General features: G+C 42.5%; 1 protein-coding gene across 2 annotated transcripts in view; it reads left to right on the top strand.

The window, feature by feature from the left end:
- Nucleotides 1–20612, top strand: part of VEPH1 (ventricular zone expressed PH domain containing 1) — a 177875-nt gene that overhangs the window by 74062 nt on the left and 83201 nt on the right. For both annotated transcript variants that reach the window (XM_040974935.1, XM_040974934.1), the window contains exon 6: nucleotides 9139–9359. In XM_040974935.1, coding sequence (XP_040830869.1) covers nucleotides 9139–9359 — 221 coding nt within the window. The remainder of the gene's footprint in view (nucleotides 1–9138; nucleotides 9360–20612) is intronic.

The raw sequence follows: 20612 nt of genomic DNA, 5'->3' as shown, positions 1-20612 counted from the left end.
AGCTTGGGCATCATGTTAAACCACATCTCATTGTCTCTGATGTCGGCTTTAAATCTTAATTCAGTTACATTCAAACATCCTTTTTGAAGCAGACATGGCAAGTTTTACACTTTAATAAGCCTAAGTCATAATTGTATATTAACACATGAATCATACCTTAATGCGTTTTTTAAAGTATAGAGTTTACTTTAGCACTCTGTGCCAATTCCATAGAGTTGAACTGAATCCAATTCATCCTTCATTTTTGCCATATTATGAAGTCAGAGGTTCACACAAAACAAAGGATACATCTGTGTTTATCAGCAGTTTCTCAACTTTCATTGCTTGGATTCATTTTTTAAAAATTATTTTGCCCAGACAGCAATTTTTTACTAGGTATATGATTTATTGCCCCCTCTTGTGCCCACAGAAACTGTGGTCCTGAAATCATGCAACCTGTACCATGCAAGATAATAAAGGAAGGAAGCTTACTTCCTTCCATGTGATTAAACGAATATTTAGAACAGCTAAAATATGTTTAAAATCTAATATTTTATTTATCATCTGGTAGGAAAGGAGTTTCAATTATCCCAGGCTATATATACAGTTGAGGTATGATCAAGCGTAAAAGAAAGAATACAAGAATGTAACTTTTAGAATGTTTTTTTAAATTATATCAAAGTTGAACGATTATGCACCTAAGAGAGATATTAACAAGCTCTTTGTTTTTTTTTGGCGGGGGGGGGGAATAAGCTTAACACAGAGAAGGAGAGACCAAAAGATCTTACATCCGTTGGTTCACTCCCAAAGTGGTCACAATAGCCAAAGCTGAGCCAATCCGAAGCCAGGAGCCATGATCCTCTTCGGGGTCTCTCACATGGATGCAGGATCCCAAGGCTTTGGGCTGTCTTCTACTACTTTCCCAGGCCACAAGCAGGGAGCTGGATGGGACTAGAGCAGCTGGGATAGGAATCAGCGCCCAAAGTGACATTAGCCACTAGACTGCTGCGCCAGGCCATGTGGTAACATTTTAAGACTACAAGCTTATGTCTTGTAACATTTTTCAAGGATTTTATTTGTTTATTTGAAAGTAAGAAAGAGACAAAGAGGATGGAGATACAAAGGCCTTTCACCATAATTCCAGTAAGTATCTGCAATAGCCAGGGCTGAGGCAGGCCAAAGCCTGGAGCTTCACGCGGGTCTCCCACGCGAGCTGCAGGGACTCAAGCACTTAGGCCATCTTCCACTGCTTTTCCTATGACACTAGCAGGATCTGGATTAAAAGTGGAGCAAATGAATGCCAACATAACAGGCAATAGTTTTATTGGTTACCATACAACAGCAACTCCTGGGAAGAATGATTTTTAAGAATGAGCTTTATTCATTTTCAAGTCATCGCTTGGGTTCTAGACATCCACTTCACTTAACTGAAAACTTAGGTTCACATTAAAATCTGCATGTGGATGAAAAAAGAATGAGACTTACTTATTGTATAATTTAGTGGGAATTTGTAGGTTATTGAATAGCTTGATCCTTACTTGTTTCCTTACTGGTAACTTCTTACAGAAAAGTAATAAGAAAACTTTCACTTCAGAAACAAGAGAAAATGGAAGAGGCTTGGAAATGACCATGAAGAGAAAAGGAGCTGACATCTACCAGTGACAAGCTCTGGTCATGATGAAAATGTCTAGATATATTGTGTTTTGGCTTAATCATTCGACTTATAAAGAATTATTTACTTACTTGAAATAAATAAATCTTATTAAAAAGGGAAAGAAGAGCGGAAACTATGGAACATACAGCCAAATCTGCATTTTCTAAATCAGGAAGCCCATAAATGTTCAGATGTAAGACTCTACAGACTAGTGGTTTTCAGCCCCACATTAGAATCCTCTGAGAGGTTGTAGCATCCCATGCCTGGATGCCACCCATCCCAGTGAAATCAAGTGGGAATTGGAGAGCCGGTGGGCATTTGCATTGTTGTAACAACTCTAATAAGGGTCAAAACCATTCAAAGAAAGATAGTATGAAAAGGCATCTGAGGGAACTTCTAGATGCAGCAGGGAAAGATGCTAAAATCAAGGATGTATCAAGTTGGTGGCATATAGGGATTTCTAATTTAAGAAATCATGACTGCAACCAGACCTCCATGTCTTCACTTTGGCGATTTCTGCATGACTTCCCATTATCCTTTCAAAGAATAATAGAGGAGTTTCGTGAGATAAGCAGGAATAGCTTTCTTTAAAAAGTAAAATGGCAGCAGTGGTAAAAATTAACGGTATGACCAATGCAATTTTCCAAACATATAATCCAGTTCAGGGGTCAGCAAATTACTGCCTCTGGCCAAATCCCGCCAGACCGTTCATTTACTTATTGTCTGTAGCTGTTTTCCCGTAATGGAGACCACATGGCTCATTACACCATAAATATTTACTATCTGATCCCGTAAGCAGAAACAACTTGCCACCCCCTGATAGTAGTTCCACAGCTGTCTGGATGCATGGACCCCAGAGATCACTTTGGGGTATCTGAAGTTAAAGCTGCTAGAAATAACACTAGGACATCAGTTACCATTTAAGTGTTGACATGTCACCGATGAACAAGATGGGCGCAATTACTAGAGCTTAAACACAACTCGGGACAGCGGCATCAAATTGTATAAGGTCATGAACAATTCTTTACTGAACCCCCCTGAACCACTAGTACCATTCACTGTCATTGCACAAAAGCCAGAAAAACTTGCAACCAAACATACAAACAAACAAAAAAGCTAGTTTCCCTTAATTCTCGGTTTCTCAGCCTTGGCACTTGGGCATTTGAGGTTGAATAATTTTGGTTGTAGGGGCCTGTGCCTTGTAGCATGGCTGTTTATGCAGCACCTGTGGCCGCCAGTCTCCATTTCCATCTGCCTTCGCATCCTACACACCCAGTTGTGACAGTGGAAATGCCTGAGATGTCCTTTAGTGGAAGTAACCGCCAGTCATTCCATCCCATCCCTCATCACCATCCCTTCACGGTGAGAAACCCTAACTTAGCTTGGTGGAACAGTAGAAATGATTCATTTTATTGAATCTCAGCCCAGGGTACATATTGCTTTTAGTTTTTGTGCTTGTCTAACCCAAAGTTGGAACTTTTTTTACATATTGGAATATGGAAATATACTGGGTATCTTAAGGAAAAGCACCTATCAGTTTAATGAATCACTTTTTTTAATTGACAGTTTTTACTTGCAAGAATAAATGACAAAAACCAAACTTGTGATTACTCCTTTTGGCTGTTTGGCTAATATTATCTGGAAAATGAAGTCTTTCACTTCAAGTAAAATGATTGATACTAGTATTTGTTCCCAATGAAAAAATGTGAATTTACAAAGGAAAAACTAGCCTTCGAAAAATCTGTGCATCACTGTAAACTTGATGGTGCCCCAGCACTTTAACTTTCCGGACAATATTTCTGGTGACATTAGTGAGTGCAATGTTTTAGAGCCTCTGCAATAAACTGTATCCCTTCCAGCACGCATGCCTCAGTGAGCCAATATTTCGCCAAATGATTAGTGCTTAATGCTACAAAATCATGCTTGGGTTAAAATTCAAAGTGCAAGACAGATCTGTAGATTTTAATGTAACATACAGCTAACCTTTAAGAAATTATAATTTATTGAGTTTTTGGTATAGGATTCAAAAAGTTATTTACAGTTATAAAGGCTACTTTGAAAATGCTCCTCCTTTTTCCAAATGCCTATTATCTTCGACCAGATTTAACAGGTCAAACACAGAAGCTGACAAGAAAATCTGTAATTAGAGATTTACAAAAATATAAAGGTTTGGCTCTCCTTTCACTGAATGTGTTATTTAGGAAATGTTATATTCTTCACGAAGCTTCTTTTTGTTTTTATTTATTTATTTACTTACTTATATTGGAAAGGCAGATATACAGAGGAGGAGAGACAGAGAGGAAGATCTTCTATCCGATGGTTCACTCCCCAAGTGACCACAATGGCTGGAGCTGAGACAATCCGAAGCCAGGAGCCAGGAGCTCTTCCAGGTCTCCCACACGGGTGCAGGGTCAGCCCTCGAATGCTTTCCCAGGCCACAAGTAGGGAGCTGGATGGAAAGCAGGGCTGCCAGGATTAGAACCAGCGCCCATATGGGATCCTGGTGCATGCAAGGCAAGGACCTACGCTATCACACCGGCCCAGCTTATTTTTGTTTTTAAGTGTTAGCTTCCAATATGGTAAATATTAATAGCAACAACCCCCAAAAATCCTTGCAGATCACAATTTTTAAGAGGCTAAAATGTCTTGAAACCAAAAAGGGCTCTGAATCACCAAATACAAGGGTTCTTCCAAAAGTTAATGGAAAATGGAAATTAAAACGTTTAGCCTGATGCAAAAACCCATGTATAGCTTTTTTATGATACTAATTCCCCATATAAGACCCCTTCATTATGTAGTATTTATAATTGTGTAACTAAATCAGAATGTAATTCTGCCAATGGATGAAATGTGGGAAAAAGTAGAAAAAGTATGTATGTGAATGTGCTTGGGTTTGCTGGGGACGAGCCAGCGAGGGAGCCAGCACGTGTGACCTTGACGCAGTGACTTCTCTGTGCCTCCGCTGTTACTCAGGAAGTGGCAGCGATCACAATATTCACCGCACGGCATTCTGCAGATCACGTGAGCAGATACCTACAAAGTGTGTCGAGCAGCTGTGATGCTCAGACTAAGTTCTCTGTGGGTCAACTATCATTATACCGATAGATAATGAATGTACGCCATAAGGGACAGAACCGGGCCCCCTGCCGTGAAGTCCTACTGGTGCTGCTCCCGCTGTCCTCACAGTGGGTGACTAAAACGCAGTCACGGATTCCCAGCGGTGCATTATCACAGAACCAAGGAAGAGCCAGGATCGCCTGACGGGCCTCTTGCCCTAACATCTCACTTTCTAGTTCTGAATCACGTTGCTGCCCCTAGGAGGGACATGGGTGTGCGCCAAGGTTTCCGAACAAACCATGTGAGGTTGGCTTGGTTTCACATGTAAGGTCCAAAGCTCTTATGATTTTTCTTGTTTCTGCAGTTCATTTTCCTTTTGGCCCTGTCCGGCTGCCAGAGATCATTCAGAATTATATTGATTTCAGCATATACCTACACAGCCACATCCACCTGTCAGAAAACCTACACTTCAAAGTAAGGCCTTGCTAACTTTTTTTAAGGATAGGAGTAGCCTCCTTTCTTTTTCTTTTCTTTCTTTCTTTTTTTTTAAGGTTTATGTTATTTTTATTGGCAAGTCAAATATTCAGAGAGGAGAGACAGAAAGATCTTCCTTCCACTGATTCACTTCCCAAGTGGCCGCAACGGCCAGAGCTGAGCCAATCCAAAGCCAGGAGCCAGGAGACTCTTCTGGGTCTCCCACACAGGCACATAGTTCTAAGGCTTTGGGCCGTCCTTGACTGCTTTCCCAGGCCACAAACGGAGCTGGATGCGAAACAGGGCTGCTGGGATTAGAATTGGCACCCATATGGGATCCCGGGAGTGCAAGGATAGGACTTTAACCACTATGCGATTGTACCGGGCCCCCAGCCTTGCTAACTTTTACAGTAAGAAACATTCTTTATGAAGCCATAGGTATATGATTTGAGTTAACCAATTAAAAATAAAAATCATTTTGTGAAACGGCTAAAGAATAATCTGCTTCTGAAGGTAAGAATGTTACCCAAATTTTGAAATTACTTTCTAAGCAGGACAAAGAGTAAATAAACTGTCAATCTCATGTGTCTCCACACTGGATCTCTGCATCCCTGCATCAAGCCTGGGAACTTGTCTAATTATTTTTAAGGTCATTGAGAATGTTGGGTTTAGATTCTACATTGAGGGGCAGGTTATGTCACATCTGGAGATATTTGCATACTGAAATGCCTGGTTTCAGTCTCAGTTCCACTTCTAATCCGCCTTGGTGCTAAGGTCACCCTGGGAGGCGCATGCGTGCGCTGCAGTGTCTCCTGTGCTTGGATCCCTGCCCCTCACACTGGAGATATGGACTGAGTTCTAGTCTCCTGATTTCAGGCTAACCCAGTCCTTGCTGTTTGTGGGAATTTACGAAGTGAACTGGTATATGTAAATAAAATTTTACTATATAAATTGACTATATAAATAAAATTTTAAAAAACAAAAACAAAACCCCACTTTGTTGAATGCAAATGGCATCTTTCTGTCTGATTTATGCCTAGCTTCACTTTTTGACATGGACTTCCATCTGACTCTCTCCCTCCCATTTTTTTTTCTATTGAATAATATGTCAATCTCATATACAATATATTTTTCAGAGATAACTTTTTTATTGTTAGTCTGACTCATTAGGATGGCTGAGATCTTTGTCATTATTCTTCAGAGCTGTATTTTCTGTATTTTCCTCCCATCCAGCATTTACCTTAGACTGGAAATCAAACATATCCTTGGGACGTGTAGCATATGGTGAAATCAGGCTGGGAGCCCTTGTGAGAATTAGTGACAGCAATCATGCTGCAAAGAACTGCTACAACCAAGAATACTTAAGGTTTATTCTGCAAGCTGGTAATTGCATGAGGCAAAGTTTAAAACAAGTGCAGTCAGAAATGTGTTCCAATGATCTATTTTTTGCGTTTAGGTAAGGTTGTGAGCCTTTAGGGCATGAGTGTCTTTGACTAGCTGTCCTGCTCATGGAAGCACACACTTCTGTCCCACTAAGCCATACAGAGCATTGTGCTCCAATAGGGCTTAAAAGTGTAGTAAGAGATTAATTGGTAGATGTATCCACTTCTTCCAGAACTGTGTCCCAATGTAACTGAAGCTGAGGTCTTTGAAAACCAAGTATTAAAGAGTAGGAAGCTCCACTGCTTCAGTATGTTCTCCAGTACATGTTTTTTGCAAAGCTCAGACTTCCTCTTCAGCTACATGCTTTACTTGTAATGTCATAGTTGGCACAGAAAGTTTGCTCAAATCAGTGAATGGAGACACACTGGGCATAGCATCTGCCACTCAGATCTGTGCCAGGTCGATGAATGATGAGTGAGAGGGATCCCCTTCATGGCTTAACTGACACGCATAACCAGGCACCAGAATCATTACAAATGAAAGGGAAGGTTGTGAGTCACTGGAGGTAGAGACATCCTGTTAACCTTTTTCTTCTAGAGTCTACCAGAGGCATATTGCAGGCATGCAACCCTAACTCGGTAGTTGGAAAAATGCATGAGTAAACCAAGGACCAAATGCAATTAAGTAGTAGACAAGATCTTTTGCCAAAGATTTATTTTTATTTATTTGAAAGGCACGGTTACAGAAAGAGAGAAGGAGAGGCAGAAACAGAAGTCTTCTGTTTGCTGATCTACTCCCCAAACGGTCTCAAAGGCCATGGTTGGGCCAGGCCGAAGCCAGGATCTGGGAACTTCATCTGGGTCTCCCATGTGGGTGCAGGGGCCCAAGGACTTGGACCATCCTTTGTCACTTTCCTAGTCACGTAGGCAGAGTTGGAGCGACAGGTCTTGAAGCAATGTCTGCATGGGATACCAGTGTGGCAGGTGGTGATTTAACCCATTATACCACAAAGTCAGCCCTCTAAACAAGATTTTTAATAAAAAGTGTATAACACAGTGAAAATCCAAGCAGAAGTGATCACTAGTAACAGCTTCATATAGAAGAGTGGACAAAAGTTGCACATTGAAGAAAATGAAGACTTTGAATGCTACAACAAAGGATGAAAGGAAATTTCTAACTAAAAGAAGAATTTAGACTTGCATACCTATCAATTAGAAAAATGTTGAGTACCATTCTCCATGGCCTATTTGTTTATATTCATACATATACTCTACTATACTACCATTATGAACACAAGAAAAGTACAATTTTTAAAAAATTAAAGATGAAATTAGTTAATTTACTGTCATTTTTTTCATTTATTTTATTTAAAACAGAGAGAAAAACCTTTAGTGCCTAAATGGTCCAATGGCTGGGGCTGATCCAGCACAAAGTGGAGAAGCAAGAGTTTCATCCAGGTCTCCCGCATGGGTGCAGGGTCCCAAACACTTGGGTCATCTTCCACTGCTTTCTCCGGGCTGTTAGAGACAGGTGCCTACATGCTACGCCAGTGTTGCAGGCAACAGCTTAACACACTGTACCACAATGTCGGCCCCTAGGACAAACATTTTTAAAAAAATAAATTTTATCTGGGAGATATTCCAGCGGAAGCATGAAAGATGGGAAAATTCATGATGGACACACATTGTGATTCTAGAGAGGAGGGAGTTTGGGAAGGGGGAGCAGAGAGCCCACCGCCAATTAAATTGTATCAAAACACAATGAAAATTTTTAACTAAATAAATACATTTATTTGCTGATTTTTCATTTCTTAAGGTATGCAAATGTCCTCACTCGCATGTTCTGTCATGTCACAGTCTCTCCGTCACAATGATCTGCCCCACACATCCATCCTTCCCAACTATGTAACTTGCTAACCCCACCATCACCAGGAAGGAGTGTCAGTGGTTTCAGAGATCCTTAGCAATGGCTTGCCCAACCCAACTGGCAGAGATTGTGCCATATCCCAGTGGTGTGCAAGGTCTGTCTTCTCTCCACCGAATAGTCTTACTTGTTACGTTACACAGTTCCTAACACATTACACTTTTTGTGTGCTTGGTGAGTAAATACAATATATTATCTACATATCCAAGCTGTCACAATAGTAGAAATAAGTTCCTTCAAAGAAACTGAAGTTCAGGAACAATATAAATAAAGTAGGCATGTGTGAATGACAGAAAAAAATGGCTTAGCTGACACAGCTCCTATGCTTACTAAAACTCCCCATTGGCAACAGGATCTTATCCAACAAGGGTAGGCATTATTAAACATTTCAAAATTGTTAAAACGATTATCTAAAGTATAGATTTTCATACAAAAATAATGATATCAGCATATGGAAGATTTTCTCTCTCATTTGGACTTTCAAGATAAATAAAAAATCTTTGAACAAAATAAAGTTTGTCCTAAAGATGAGGGCTAAAGAAACCGTAAATGAAATACGTAGTTTCAGCTAGTACCCTAGGTCAATTCCCCACGGAGCTGTCATTTGTCGGCCATGGGACTCAGGATCTCTTATAGTATGGACTTTTTATGTTCTCTGTTCTTGGCAGGAAAGAGCCAGGAGCTGCCTGGCGTATCTGGTGAGCCAGCTGGCTAGCATGGAGCACTCGTTTCACCACATTCTTCTGCTGGAGATTAAGAGCATCACCGACGCCTTCTCTTCCATCTTGGGCCCACACAGCAGAGACATCTTCCGCATGAGCAACAGCTTCACGACCATTGCCAAGCTCCTTACCCGACAACTGGAGAGCTCCAAAGTTGGAAGTGGCAGGTGAGCAGGAATTCCTGTGTCCTCCAGGGAGCCCAGGGAGGCTGAGCACTGACAGCTGCGATCTCGTACATACTCCTGAAACTTTCCAAGAAAAGCCTAAGCCAGTGTCTCAATGGAGAGTTACTTCTGAGTCAATTATGTCATTTACCAGACTTTTATATGCAGCTGTGGAAGTCCGGGGGGTAACAAAAAGTCTAAAAGATGAACAAAATATGGTAAAGCAATAGGAATGCAGTATAAGGAAGCACTACAGCACTCATTTATTCAACAAGAACTGAACTGTTGTTTATCTCAGGAAACTAGACATACAGAAAGAGATAAAACATGTTACTTGTAGCCAAGTAGCTCATTGTAAAACGTAGATAGATATTTAAGTGTGCAATTAGAGAATGGTGGAAGGCTATGGTAGCCAAGATGGATTCGGCAAGTTTAGGTAACACTGAGGTGGGATTCTTTACTTCTGCCAAGAAGGAAATGGGTGGGAAGCTGAGATCAGGGAAGGTTTTCCAGGAGATAATTAGAACCAAGTCTTGAAAGATGACCCGATTACTACAGATTGTTTTCAGGGCAGCATGAGAAGGACCTTCCGAAACAAAAGTCACGTCATATGACTAGGGGGTGTGCTACACGGAAAGCAACATGGTGTTTCTAGTGTGCTGGGCCAGACATCCCCTTCTCAGCAGTTTAAAATTTATCCTGCAGGCAATGAAGAATCATCATAGGCCTTTGTCCATGACAAGGTGTAATTGTAACCCATGTCTGAGGAAGCTCCCTCTGGCCCTGGTGCAAAGGTGGCCCAAGGAAGAGGCAGTCTGGAGTTGAGTCAAAGGAAGGAAGGGCAGAGAGATTTCCATGGTTGTGAGCCATGGGGAAATCATGTGATGTGTGAACTTCCAGTGCTGCTGGACACAAGATAGGCTGGAGGAAGAGGATACAAAGCACAAAACTGGCCTGGTCAAGAAATTTGCCTTTGAAAATATAGAGATTGGGGAGGCCATTTGGTTGGCTTTTGCTATATATTAAATAGAGAGGGGTGGAAAAGCTTGTGAGCTTTAGCAGCTGCACCACGTGTTCGCATATGTCATCTGATCCTATGCTGCTAAGCACTGTGCTTGACAATGAGGGGAGACATCATCATTCCTGCTTCATAGGAGAACCGGAGGTTTAGGCACTGGTTCGATGTATTCCTGATGTCACAGAGATTGCATGTTTGAAGACGGACTCAAACCCCATCTTTATCTTCACTGTAGCTTGAAAGATGTTCAGTTCCAGATAAGGGCAGGGACCATTTGAGCCTTCCGCAATCTCTTCAGTTTTAGAATGACAAATGATGCATACCAATTCCAGAATGAAACAAAGTCTTCAAAGTATGATAAGTCATTCTTGACCAGGCGATGAGCAGTGAGTCACAGGTCTTTACTTTATGTCCAGCATCATGCCCAGCCTGGACTCTCTCTAGGCACTAGGTTAAGTTGTGTAGGATGGTAACAGATATATGATGTAGAGAATACAGCACCAACAAAGATGCAAGTGTGACCCAGTCTGGGGAAAGATAACTTGTTCAGTGTGGTGGCGTGAGGACATCAGCAGTGAGTAGGAGAGGGATTTAAGTTAGTTCAGAGACAGATTACCCAAGGTCTTGTGAGCTGGTCTGAGAGTAAGGAACCTGTTTTGTAAGAATCATGGGAGCCTGGGTACTGAAAGGGCCTGGCGTAGCAATCAGCGAATAGTAAGCCTTCAATAAAGATTTTTTTTTTTAACCAAATAAGTGAAGGAGAATGACTGCTCTCATGGATAATTGAATGGATTTGGCTAGAACAGCAAGCTGACAAGAGAGTGAGTATCCAGGATACTGTCGGCCTCGCCTTAATAAGCTGTGAGGGTGATGGGAAGCCTGCAAATCAAGGCAGATCATCACAGTGAGGATTGCAGAGCTGCGAGGACTTGATCACAGATGGAAGCGGGGCGAGGAAAGAGGAGCACAGTGCAGAGAACCCATAGATGCCCAGCCTGAGTGATTCCAGAGACGCAGATAATGCTGGTGGTAACTATGAGGGGAGGTAGCTGGAGCAAAGTCTTAAAGAATTTCCACCACACATGAAAGCTAATACCTGACTATCATGGGTCATCAAAGTTCAGAGTTCCTACTCATCAAAGCAAGATCGACTGTAAATGTCCTTGTATGTCAACACCATAGTTTTGATTTGGCATGTCAACTATCGTGTTAATATGCAGGTGTCTATTTTGACCTTGGTACTATTGATACTAGAGCTATGTAATTCTGAATTGTGGGTCCTCCATGTGCATTACAGAATATTTCCTAGTACCCTTGGCTTCAAACAACTAGATACCAGTGGACATGATTCCTCTAAGTTACGACAATCAAAAAGATCTCAAGTATTGCTAACTGTCCCCTAAGAAACGAACATCTCCCCCAAATTAAAGACACCATTTTTAAACTCCTGTTTTGACTAGCAACACATGAAACTCAAGACCAGCATCATGAAGGGGTGACCTGTCCTATACACACAGCCACAAAGTCATTGTTAGACGATTTTCATTATGTGATTTCAGATGTTGCATCTGGGTTTGGGGTCACCCTTCCAGACGGTGCCCACCCAACCTGCCTCTCTTCCTCCACTTTTGCTTGGTGTGTGGATCAGATATAAAAGCACTAGCACCTGTCCTGGTCAGCACACCCTCCATTCTCTAATGCTATCACCCCAAAAAACAAGGTTTCAAGAGGCCAATGGACATCTTGGGATCATATATGTGAAAACAGTTTACATAAAAGAAAAAAGTGGTTAAATTAGAGTGTTAAACAGGATTCTAATGGATGAGCTAATAGAGCATTATACTAGGAAAATTAGATCAACGCCATTAGCAGCAAATCATTTTCTAATGAAAATAAGAATGTAGGAGATATATAGACACAAAGAAAAATGAGGTCTTACCATTAAAACATGAATTTACATGTATGAGGTTATTTCAACAATTTGTGGAAATGAAATTAGATAGGCTTATTTTGCTGCAAAAATGTTCTGAAGTCCACGAGTACAGAAAGCCTTCCAAAAGTGCGGGGGGTAGTTATGGAAAACTATGCATGGATTTCAACTTATTTGCACTGAGATAAATTTTCTTTTTAACTTTAATGTCTACGAACCTTTTTAAATATCCAAGAATGGAAAAGCACTTAAATTCTCCTTGTCTATTTTCCAAGGAGAAGGAACAAAGCAAAAAGGAGCGAGATCAAATGTGAGCAGGTGAAAAGGTTGCCACTCACCTCAAGCACAACCATGCCATCACCATCACCATCACCACCATCTCAGCCTCTCTTGGTTCAAAATAATTCTGCCCGCTCAGCTGTCTTGCCAGTCTTCTTCCAAAGGGTTGTAATTATTCAGTGGGAACCTCACCATGTGGGTGAGGACAACTCTCCCTTTGTGTTAACTGCACATCCTTCCCAGGAGGGTTGCTAAGGTTCCTCTCCCAACAGCTCGGCACTGAATAGCCTGCATGGTGACCATTTAGCTCCGGTCATTTTCATCGGTGCCCTCAAGCAGAAATGGCACATGTTTGCCTAAAGCATACGGCAAAGTTTGTTCTGTACAATTAAAGGGGAAATGAATATGTGAAGGGAGCTTGAAAAAAAAAAAAAGAGATAAAATCCAAAACAGATGTCATCTAATTTACAAATCTGACACATAGCCCAGCAGGCCAGATTGTAGACTTCAGACCAAAACGACAAGACTATCAGAAGAAAAACAATTCACATCTGAAAGGGAATGAAAAATTGAAACAGACAGGAGCTTGCTTTATTCCAAGTGGTTCTAAGTTTTGATGTTCTGTAACATAGAGCAGTTGAGCTCCTGTGCTTTCTCCCTCTCCTTCTACTTTGAAAGAATGTTTAAATCCAAGTAATGGACCAACGGAGGCGAAAAGCAGAGGGAAGCCAAGCAAGGCATTCAGATTTTGAAATTAATTCTGGAAAAATAAATGGGGTACAATATCAAGTATGGGTTGACAAGGAGAAGGTGTCAGCACAGGAAAAGATGCGTAGACCTTTTGGAACTGTGAGCCCAACCTGGTAGTCTTCTGGGTAACCCCTAACCATCGGGCTGTCTGCCTGCTAGCACCCAGAAAGATCTGGGGAAGAAGAGAGTAAAGTTCTAGCAGCTGTGTGGTTGGCCACACTGTGATAATCCAGCTAGATGATGCCTTTGCCAAATGAATGAGACCCCAGGCCCCCAGAGGCTGATCTAATCAGGCCCCATCAGAATGCAAAGCAGTTTGTCACAGGTGGTCTTTGTAGGAGGCCAGAATCGGGCCCCAGCCGAGAATGGAAACTTTGATTATGGAAATTATGAAGAGAAAGCAAGGATGGTAGAAAAGTAGGACAAAAAGGGAAAGGCAGGGAGGGACAGTAGTGATGGCAGTAAGCGGAGCAAGAAACCAGAAGAAGCAGAAGACAGGGTCCCTAGACACAGTGCCTGGCCCTTTCCTACAGAGCAGGGAGGTGAAGATTCCTTCAAATCAGTCTTTCAAATCCTAGCCAAACAATCAAAATCATGAAGTTTAAAACAACCATGTGGTTAAGGTTTCCCTGAATTTTTGTCTACTCTTGGTAATTAATTTGGTGCTTAGTGTCATTTTGGTGGCAAGATTTTGTTTTTGTTCTTTAAGAACTAGGTCTGTAAGTAAAAAAGGAGACTGAAAGGTAAGCTGTAGTAAAACCCTACTGAGGAAAAACAAAGTATAGGAAGAATGAAGGAGAAATGGGATAAGATTACGTTCACAAAAGGATGACCATAGCAAATCTATCTTTCTTGGAGTGGTCACAGATATTTGGTCTATCCCGTTCTGTGCAGTAAACATCAAGAGCATGGGTTGGGGTAGAGAGCTAGAAATTTGACTGAATGTGACCTTACTGTGTGGTTAAACCATATGGCCTATAAAGATCCTTCCTAGACCCTGGGCCCCTTTGCAGCCTGCCATCGAACAGTTCCCGTCATGTCACCCCAGAAGCCACCTCAGAGACTAGGACGTTGCCCGAGAGCTTCAGGAGGATGGCTCCTCACCATCCATGACAGTAATGAAAAGAACGGGGCACAGGGCTTCTCCACTATTCCACAGAGAATGTTGCTACGGCTCTGGTCAAGCTTTCAACCACTTCTACCACAAGGCCGTTCTGTTACTTATGTGACTTAATCCTCACAACAAAGTGTTCTAATATGCATTAGAACTGTAGAAGCTTCAAACAAAAACATAATGGAATAAGGCTTAAAGATATGCAAGAAGACAAGTTCTCTACTCAGTCCCTTCTTGCCTTGTAGGCCCATAGCAGTTCCTGAAAAGCAATACTGTTAAATGCCTAGACATCAATTCATTGTCTCCATTTAGTCTTGGTCCAGTGGATCTCAGATCATAGTTACTATGTTCCCACTACCTCATGATGTAGGAAATAAGCCCACCTAAGACCAGGCCAACATTTTACCCCACGAAGTCCAATCTCCTTCCCAATAGCTTTGCAGTCAGCCCAGGCCTTCCCATAAGGAGAGCTCCAGAGCCAGGTGGTCCACCCGACCTGATAACACTGGGTAGTAAAACCTTGGGTGGAATTTTACCTAATTCACATTCAAGCATACTCATCAGTTGATCTACTTTGGGCTTTTTCTGGGTAGCATCCTTTGCAGCTGGCATCGTGTCTATAAACAAGGCTTGGCTAAATTCTTAAGGAAACATACCATTGGGTCACTTCAACAATAGATAATTCAAAATAATTTTCAAGGGTGACCTTTGCACATCTCTGCCAAGCCTAGTACCCCCATTTACTTTTGGCATTCTATTGCCACTCTCCACCACTGCAGTTTGGTACCAGTTTCCTGTGAGATCTTTCCCACCTGTCCCCATCCCGAGTGACTTAGCTTTTCTCTTAACTACTGTAGCTCACACTACCTCGCCACTCCTACAATATCTGTAGGCCTATCCTGAAAGATTGGAGTCTCTATGTCCCATTTCCCCCTAACTTAAAAAGATCATATTCAGAGACTAAGCACTAAGGAAAGTAAGTTTTCAAGCATGCTTATAAGAACTCGCACTTTTTTAGGCAGGATTTGTTCACACAAAAAGAAATAGATTCTTTGAGAGTGACTGTTGGCTCAGGGTATATCTGCAAGTCACTTCAGGACTGTAATTAAAAACATGTTTTTGTCAGTGTTGCCCCCTGCTTAGGAAAGCTCAATGTAATTTTGCTCTACAGAGGCAACTTGTAAAAATGAAATGAGAGTTTTAACCAGAAATGATTGCATCATTTTAATCTGGAGAGGTTGATAACAGTCATGTATACACAAAGAAAATCCTCACAGCCTTTTGTGCCAGCAACTGTGGCTGCTGTTACTGCTTTGCACACAGGGAGGAGGCTCTGGCTTTAAGTTTTGCCCTTCTTCCTACTGCAGAGGTTAAGTTTGACATATGGTACTGTTTACGTTACATCTGTTGCTCATTGACTCCACCAGTTGTCCTTCCTTGATGCAGCATTTGGGGTGATGTGAAGGTCTGTAAAGGTATTTCAGGAATTCATTTTTCTGCAAGAGATGTAGGTAGGAGACTTCATCATCAGTTTGGAAAAAATTGAGTAAGCCAGGCAGTGTGAGGCCCCAGGGGACTGACTGTGCTGGGATGAAGGAAGAGGAACGGAGATGGGGACATTCCTGAATGAAGTGTCAGCAGTTACAGATATGCGGGGTGAGTCAGGCCCTCTTACACAGCCACGTTCAAAAGCACGCAGCACACACGAAAAACAGCAGCCTTTTGTCAAGCTCCTACGACCGGTTTCCCTTTCAAGGCAACACCAACACTCTAACGCAGAGGAGGAGAAAGTGTGCTTGCGAAAAAAGAGATAAGAGGTCCTTCACCTTCTCCAGCCCCACTTGGGATGGGCAACTCTAACAGGCTCCACTAGGTCTGATGACTTGGCTAGCTGTTATTTTGGTGTCCCAAATGCTCTCTGTTCCTTTTTGGTACCAGTCATATTGAACTCTAACACTGCTATTCACATGACTCTCTCTGCACGTTTAACACCTGAACATTTGGGTTATAAGGGGAGTCCACAATTCATGTCTTTCGTCAATGTGCATGAATGGCTGCTCAATGACTGTAGATCAATTCTGTTATTGCATCGCCTTCCCACAGGATGCTACTCAGAGAGAAGGAATGTGATAATTCTTGCTAACATGCCACCAGCAATCCCATAATATGTTTCACTTACTCTTGGGGTAGATTCCAAAGTAGCCTCACCACGCATCCAATGAGAGGCAGTCTGAGTGGGGGGTGTGAAGGGAGTGAGATCGAAAGGCAGACACTTGCATCCAATGCTGGGTCGCCAGCACTAAGTCACTGTCTCAGCTTCCTCATCTACCTACGGAACTACTCGCAGGGCTTGCCTCACTCGTTGGCGGGAGTAACAAATCAGTGTATGGTAGTCACCCCTTTTCCAGGGAGATGCATTCCAAGACTCACAGTGGGTGTCTGAAATCTAGGATAGGACCAAGCAGTTTACACTGTTTTATTCCTGTGTGTATATACTGATAAAGTTTAGTTTTTATGGTAGACTCAGTAAGAGATTAACAACACTAATAATAAAACAGAACAATTATACCAATACATTCTGATAAAAGTTATGTGAATATAATCTGTCTTTCTAAAAGTGTCTTTAAAAACTTATTTGAGGGCCCCGCGCGGTGGCGCAAGTGGTTAAAGGTCCTCGCCTTGCACGCCCTGGGATCCCATATGGACTCCGGTTCTATCCCGGCAGCCCCGCTTCCCTTCCAGCTCCCTGCCTGTGGCCTGGGAAGGCAGTTGAGGACGGCCCAAAGCTTTGGGACCCTGCACCCGCGTGGGAGACCCGCAAGAGGCTTCGGATCGGCATAGCATTGGCCGTTGCGCTCACTTGGGGAGTGAATCATCGGACGGAAGATCTTCCTCTCTGTCTCTCCTCTCTGTATATCCGCCTTTCCAATAAAAAAATAATAAAAATAAATCTTTAAAAAAAAGTATTTGAAAGGGAAAGCTACAGATTGACAGAGAGAGAGAGAACTCAGAGACCTTCTATCTGCTGACTCACACTCCCCAAATGACTGTTAAAACTAACCAGGGGCCAAAAGTCAGGCACGATAGCCTAGTAACTAAAGTCCTCACCTTACAGGCGCCAGGATCCCATATGGGCACCGGTTCTAATCCCAGCAGCCCTGTTTCCCATCCAGCTTCCTGCTTGTGGCCTGGGAAAGCAGTCAAGGATGGCCCAAAGCCGTGGGACCCTGCATCCATGTGGGAGACCTGAAGGAAGTTCCTGGCTCCTGTCTTCATATTGGCGCAGCACTGGCCGTTGCAGCCACTTGGGGAATGAATCATTGAAAGGAAGATCTTCCCGTCTATCTCTCCTCCTCTGCTCCTCTCTGTATATCTGACTTTGCAATAAAAACAAAATAAATCTTAAAAAAAAAAAAAAACTATCCAGGGCCAGACCAGGCTGAAGCCAAGAGACTCTTCCAGGCCTCCCACATGGGTGCAGGGGCCCAAGCAATTGAAGCACCTCCCATTGCTTTCCCAGGCTGTTATTGGGGAACTGGATCAGAAGTGGAGCAGCCAGGACTCAAACTTGTGTCCCTACAGGGCATCTTCAGTGCAGATAGCCTCTTAACTCCTATGGTACAGCACTGGCACCTCTCAAAGTATCTTTCACTTTAACCTTCTCATTTTAAGGGAACTCCTCTGCTTTCTCTTTGGCATATCCAAATTGCCAGCATCATTATTCCTCTGCTGCGGGTCATTACTAAGCAAAATAAGGTGACTTAAACCCAAACACTGAGATATGACAACAGTGGATCAGAGAGCCCCAATACTTCCTACGTGCCTGGTGAGCAGCTAGTGTGCACCTGAGCCTTGTGAACATGCTGGACATTCATGTTCTAGAAGGAAGTGAACAGGTGAGTGTAAGATTTCATCATGTGAGTTAAAATTTATGAATTATCTATTTCTGGAATTTTCCATATGAGTTTTAAATCCAAGTAGTCTGCTGGTAATGGAAACCTCGGAAGCTGGAACTTCAGATAAAGAGGCTCTACCCTAGAGAGTTAGAACAGGGAATATCCTTGCATGGAAGACACTTGGTAAGCTTTAAGACTGCATTCCAGGCCTTTAGAGTAGAGGACTTCCCTTGGCAAATACACTAGGACAGAGCTGTTCAAAACATGATCCACCCATTGACAAGCCATACCCAACAGAACTTTTAACAAAATCATTGTCTACGAGGAAATGTGGAAGGTGGGAGCTTAGAACTTTTTTTGTTTAAAAAAGATTTATTTATTTTTATCGCAAAGTCAGATATACAGAGAGGAGGAGAGTCAGACAGGAAGATCTTCCATCCGATGATTTACTCCCCAAGTGACTGCAATGGCTGGTGCTGTGCCAAACCAAAGACAGGAGCCAGGAACTTCCTCCAGATCTCCCATGCGGGTGCAGGGTCCCACAGCTTTGGACTATCAACGACTGCTTTCCCAGGCCACAAGCAGGGAGCTGGATGGGAAACAGGGCTGCTGGGATTAGAACCGGTGCCCATATGGGATCCCAGCGCCTGTAAGGTGAGGACTTTAGCTGCTAGGCCACACCGGGTCCCTTCAATTCTTATGCAGCTTAGCAAAACAAATTTGAGAATTCTCTTTAACTTCTACCATTTTCCTCCCCCAAACTCTCTTGGAAACCTAAAGGAGACCTTTTTTAAAATTTTGAAAAGATTTTGACTTTTACCTTTAAATTTTTAAAATTATTTTTTATTGAAGGCAGATTTACAGAGAGAAGGAAATAGGCAGCGAGAGTACTGCTCACTTCCCAGACAGCCACAATGGCCAGAGCTAACCTGATCTGAAGCCAGGGGCCAATTCTGGGTCTCCTCATGGGTGCCTTACGCCATCTCCTGCTGCTTTCCCATGCCACAGTCAGGGAGCTGGAGCACAAATGAAGCAGCCTGGACATGAGCCTGTCCATATGGGATGCCAGAGCCACAGGCAGAGGTTTAGTATGCAGTACCACCACGCTGCCTTCTAAAGGAAAGAGATTTCAACATTATAGAGAGACAGCTGCTGTGCAGTGGATTGTGATGAGGTAAAAAAAAAAAAAAGAGTTCTTTTTTATCTTAAATATATATTTATTATTTGTTTATTTATTTATTTGTAAGAGTTATAGAAAGAGAGGAAGGAACAAAGAGAAATCTTCTATTTGCTGGTTTACTTCCCAGATGGTCACAGTGGTGAGGCCACAGACAGGAGCCAGAGCTTCTTTCAGGTCCCCCACAGGGACGATCAGGGCACAAGCCTTTGGGCTTCCTCCACTGCTTTTCCGAAGTCCTTAGCAGAGAGCTGGATCAGAAATGGAGCAGCCAGGATAAGAACAGGTGTTGACATGGGTTGCCAGCAGTGGCTTTACCCTCTATACCACAACCCCAGTCCCCATAAAGTTTTTAACTTGATTTGTGTTTGCCATGAGGCAAAAGATTTTTTTTTTATTCATCTATAACCTCAAGGGTATTAGCTATTCTTTAGTCTATACAGATGCTGAATTCTGTAAATATGGAGTTGAATCACAGGATTGTATGTTGATTATCTCTGTTTGACCCACCACATCGGTAATTCTATGCAGCAATATTTCTGTCTGTTAACTGAAAGGTGGTATCTTATTGGAGGTAAAGATTATGAAAGGATGCATCAAAGCAAAATTTGGCCTCTTTTCCTGTTCTCATTTTGACTGTTCAGTCCTCACTGCCATTGCCCCTACCTGTCCGCATTCCCAGTCAAGTTAGCCTAGAAAAACAAGAGTGCATGACTTCTGCACTTCTCTCTCCAGTTCCAAGGGTCTTGATGACCGTGCTGCCCCACATCAACCCACTCCTTTAGGAAGCACGTTGGTAATCTGTGTCCTACCCAGATGGCTGTTGGTTAGCAAGAGGAAAATAATGAGGTGGATGGTTAATGTTTTCCCATCAAGGCTCCTATAAAATTGCCCTTGTTCAATGAGAGGAACGAGCAGCATAGTTGTGGTAGAGAGGCACTCTCACGAGGGGGTTTTCTTGGACATTTTTCTGCCTAGCCTTTGGCTGACTTTCTCATCACACTCTCCTAAAACCAGATGTTCTTGTTCTCTGGCCCTTGATAAAGCCGGCAAGCAAAATACCTTGAATATCCCCTCCCGCAAAATGCTGTT

This window comes from Ochotona curzoniae, unplaced genomic scaffold, assembly GCF_017591425.1.
Source record: "Ochotona curzoniae isolate NIBS_2020 unplaced genomic scaffold, NIBS_Ocur_1.0 contig_2599, whole genome shotgun sequence".
NCBI classification, from domain to species: domain Eukaryota; kingdom Metazoa; phylum Chordata; class Mammalia; order Lagomorpha; family Ochotonidae; genus Ochotona; species Ochotona curzoniae.
The sequence above is the reverse complement of the archived record's forward strand: the minus strand, read 5'-3'. Positions and strand labels throughout refer to the sequence as shown.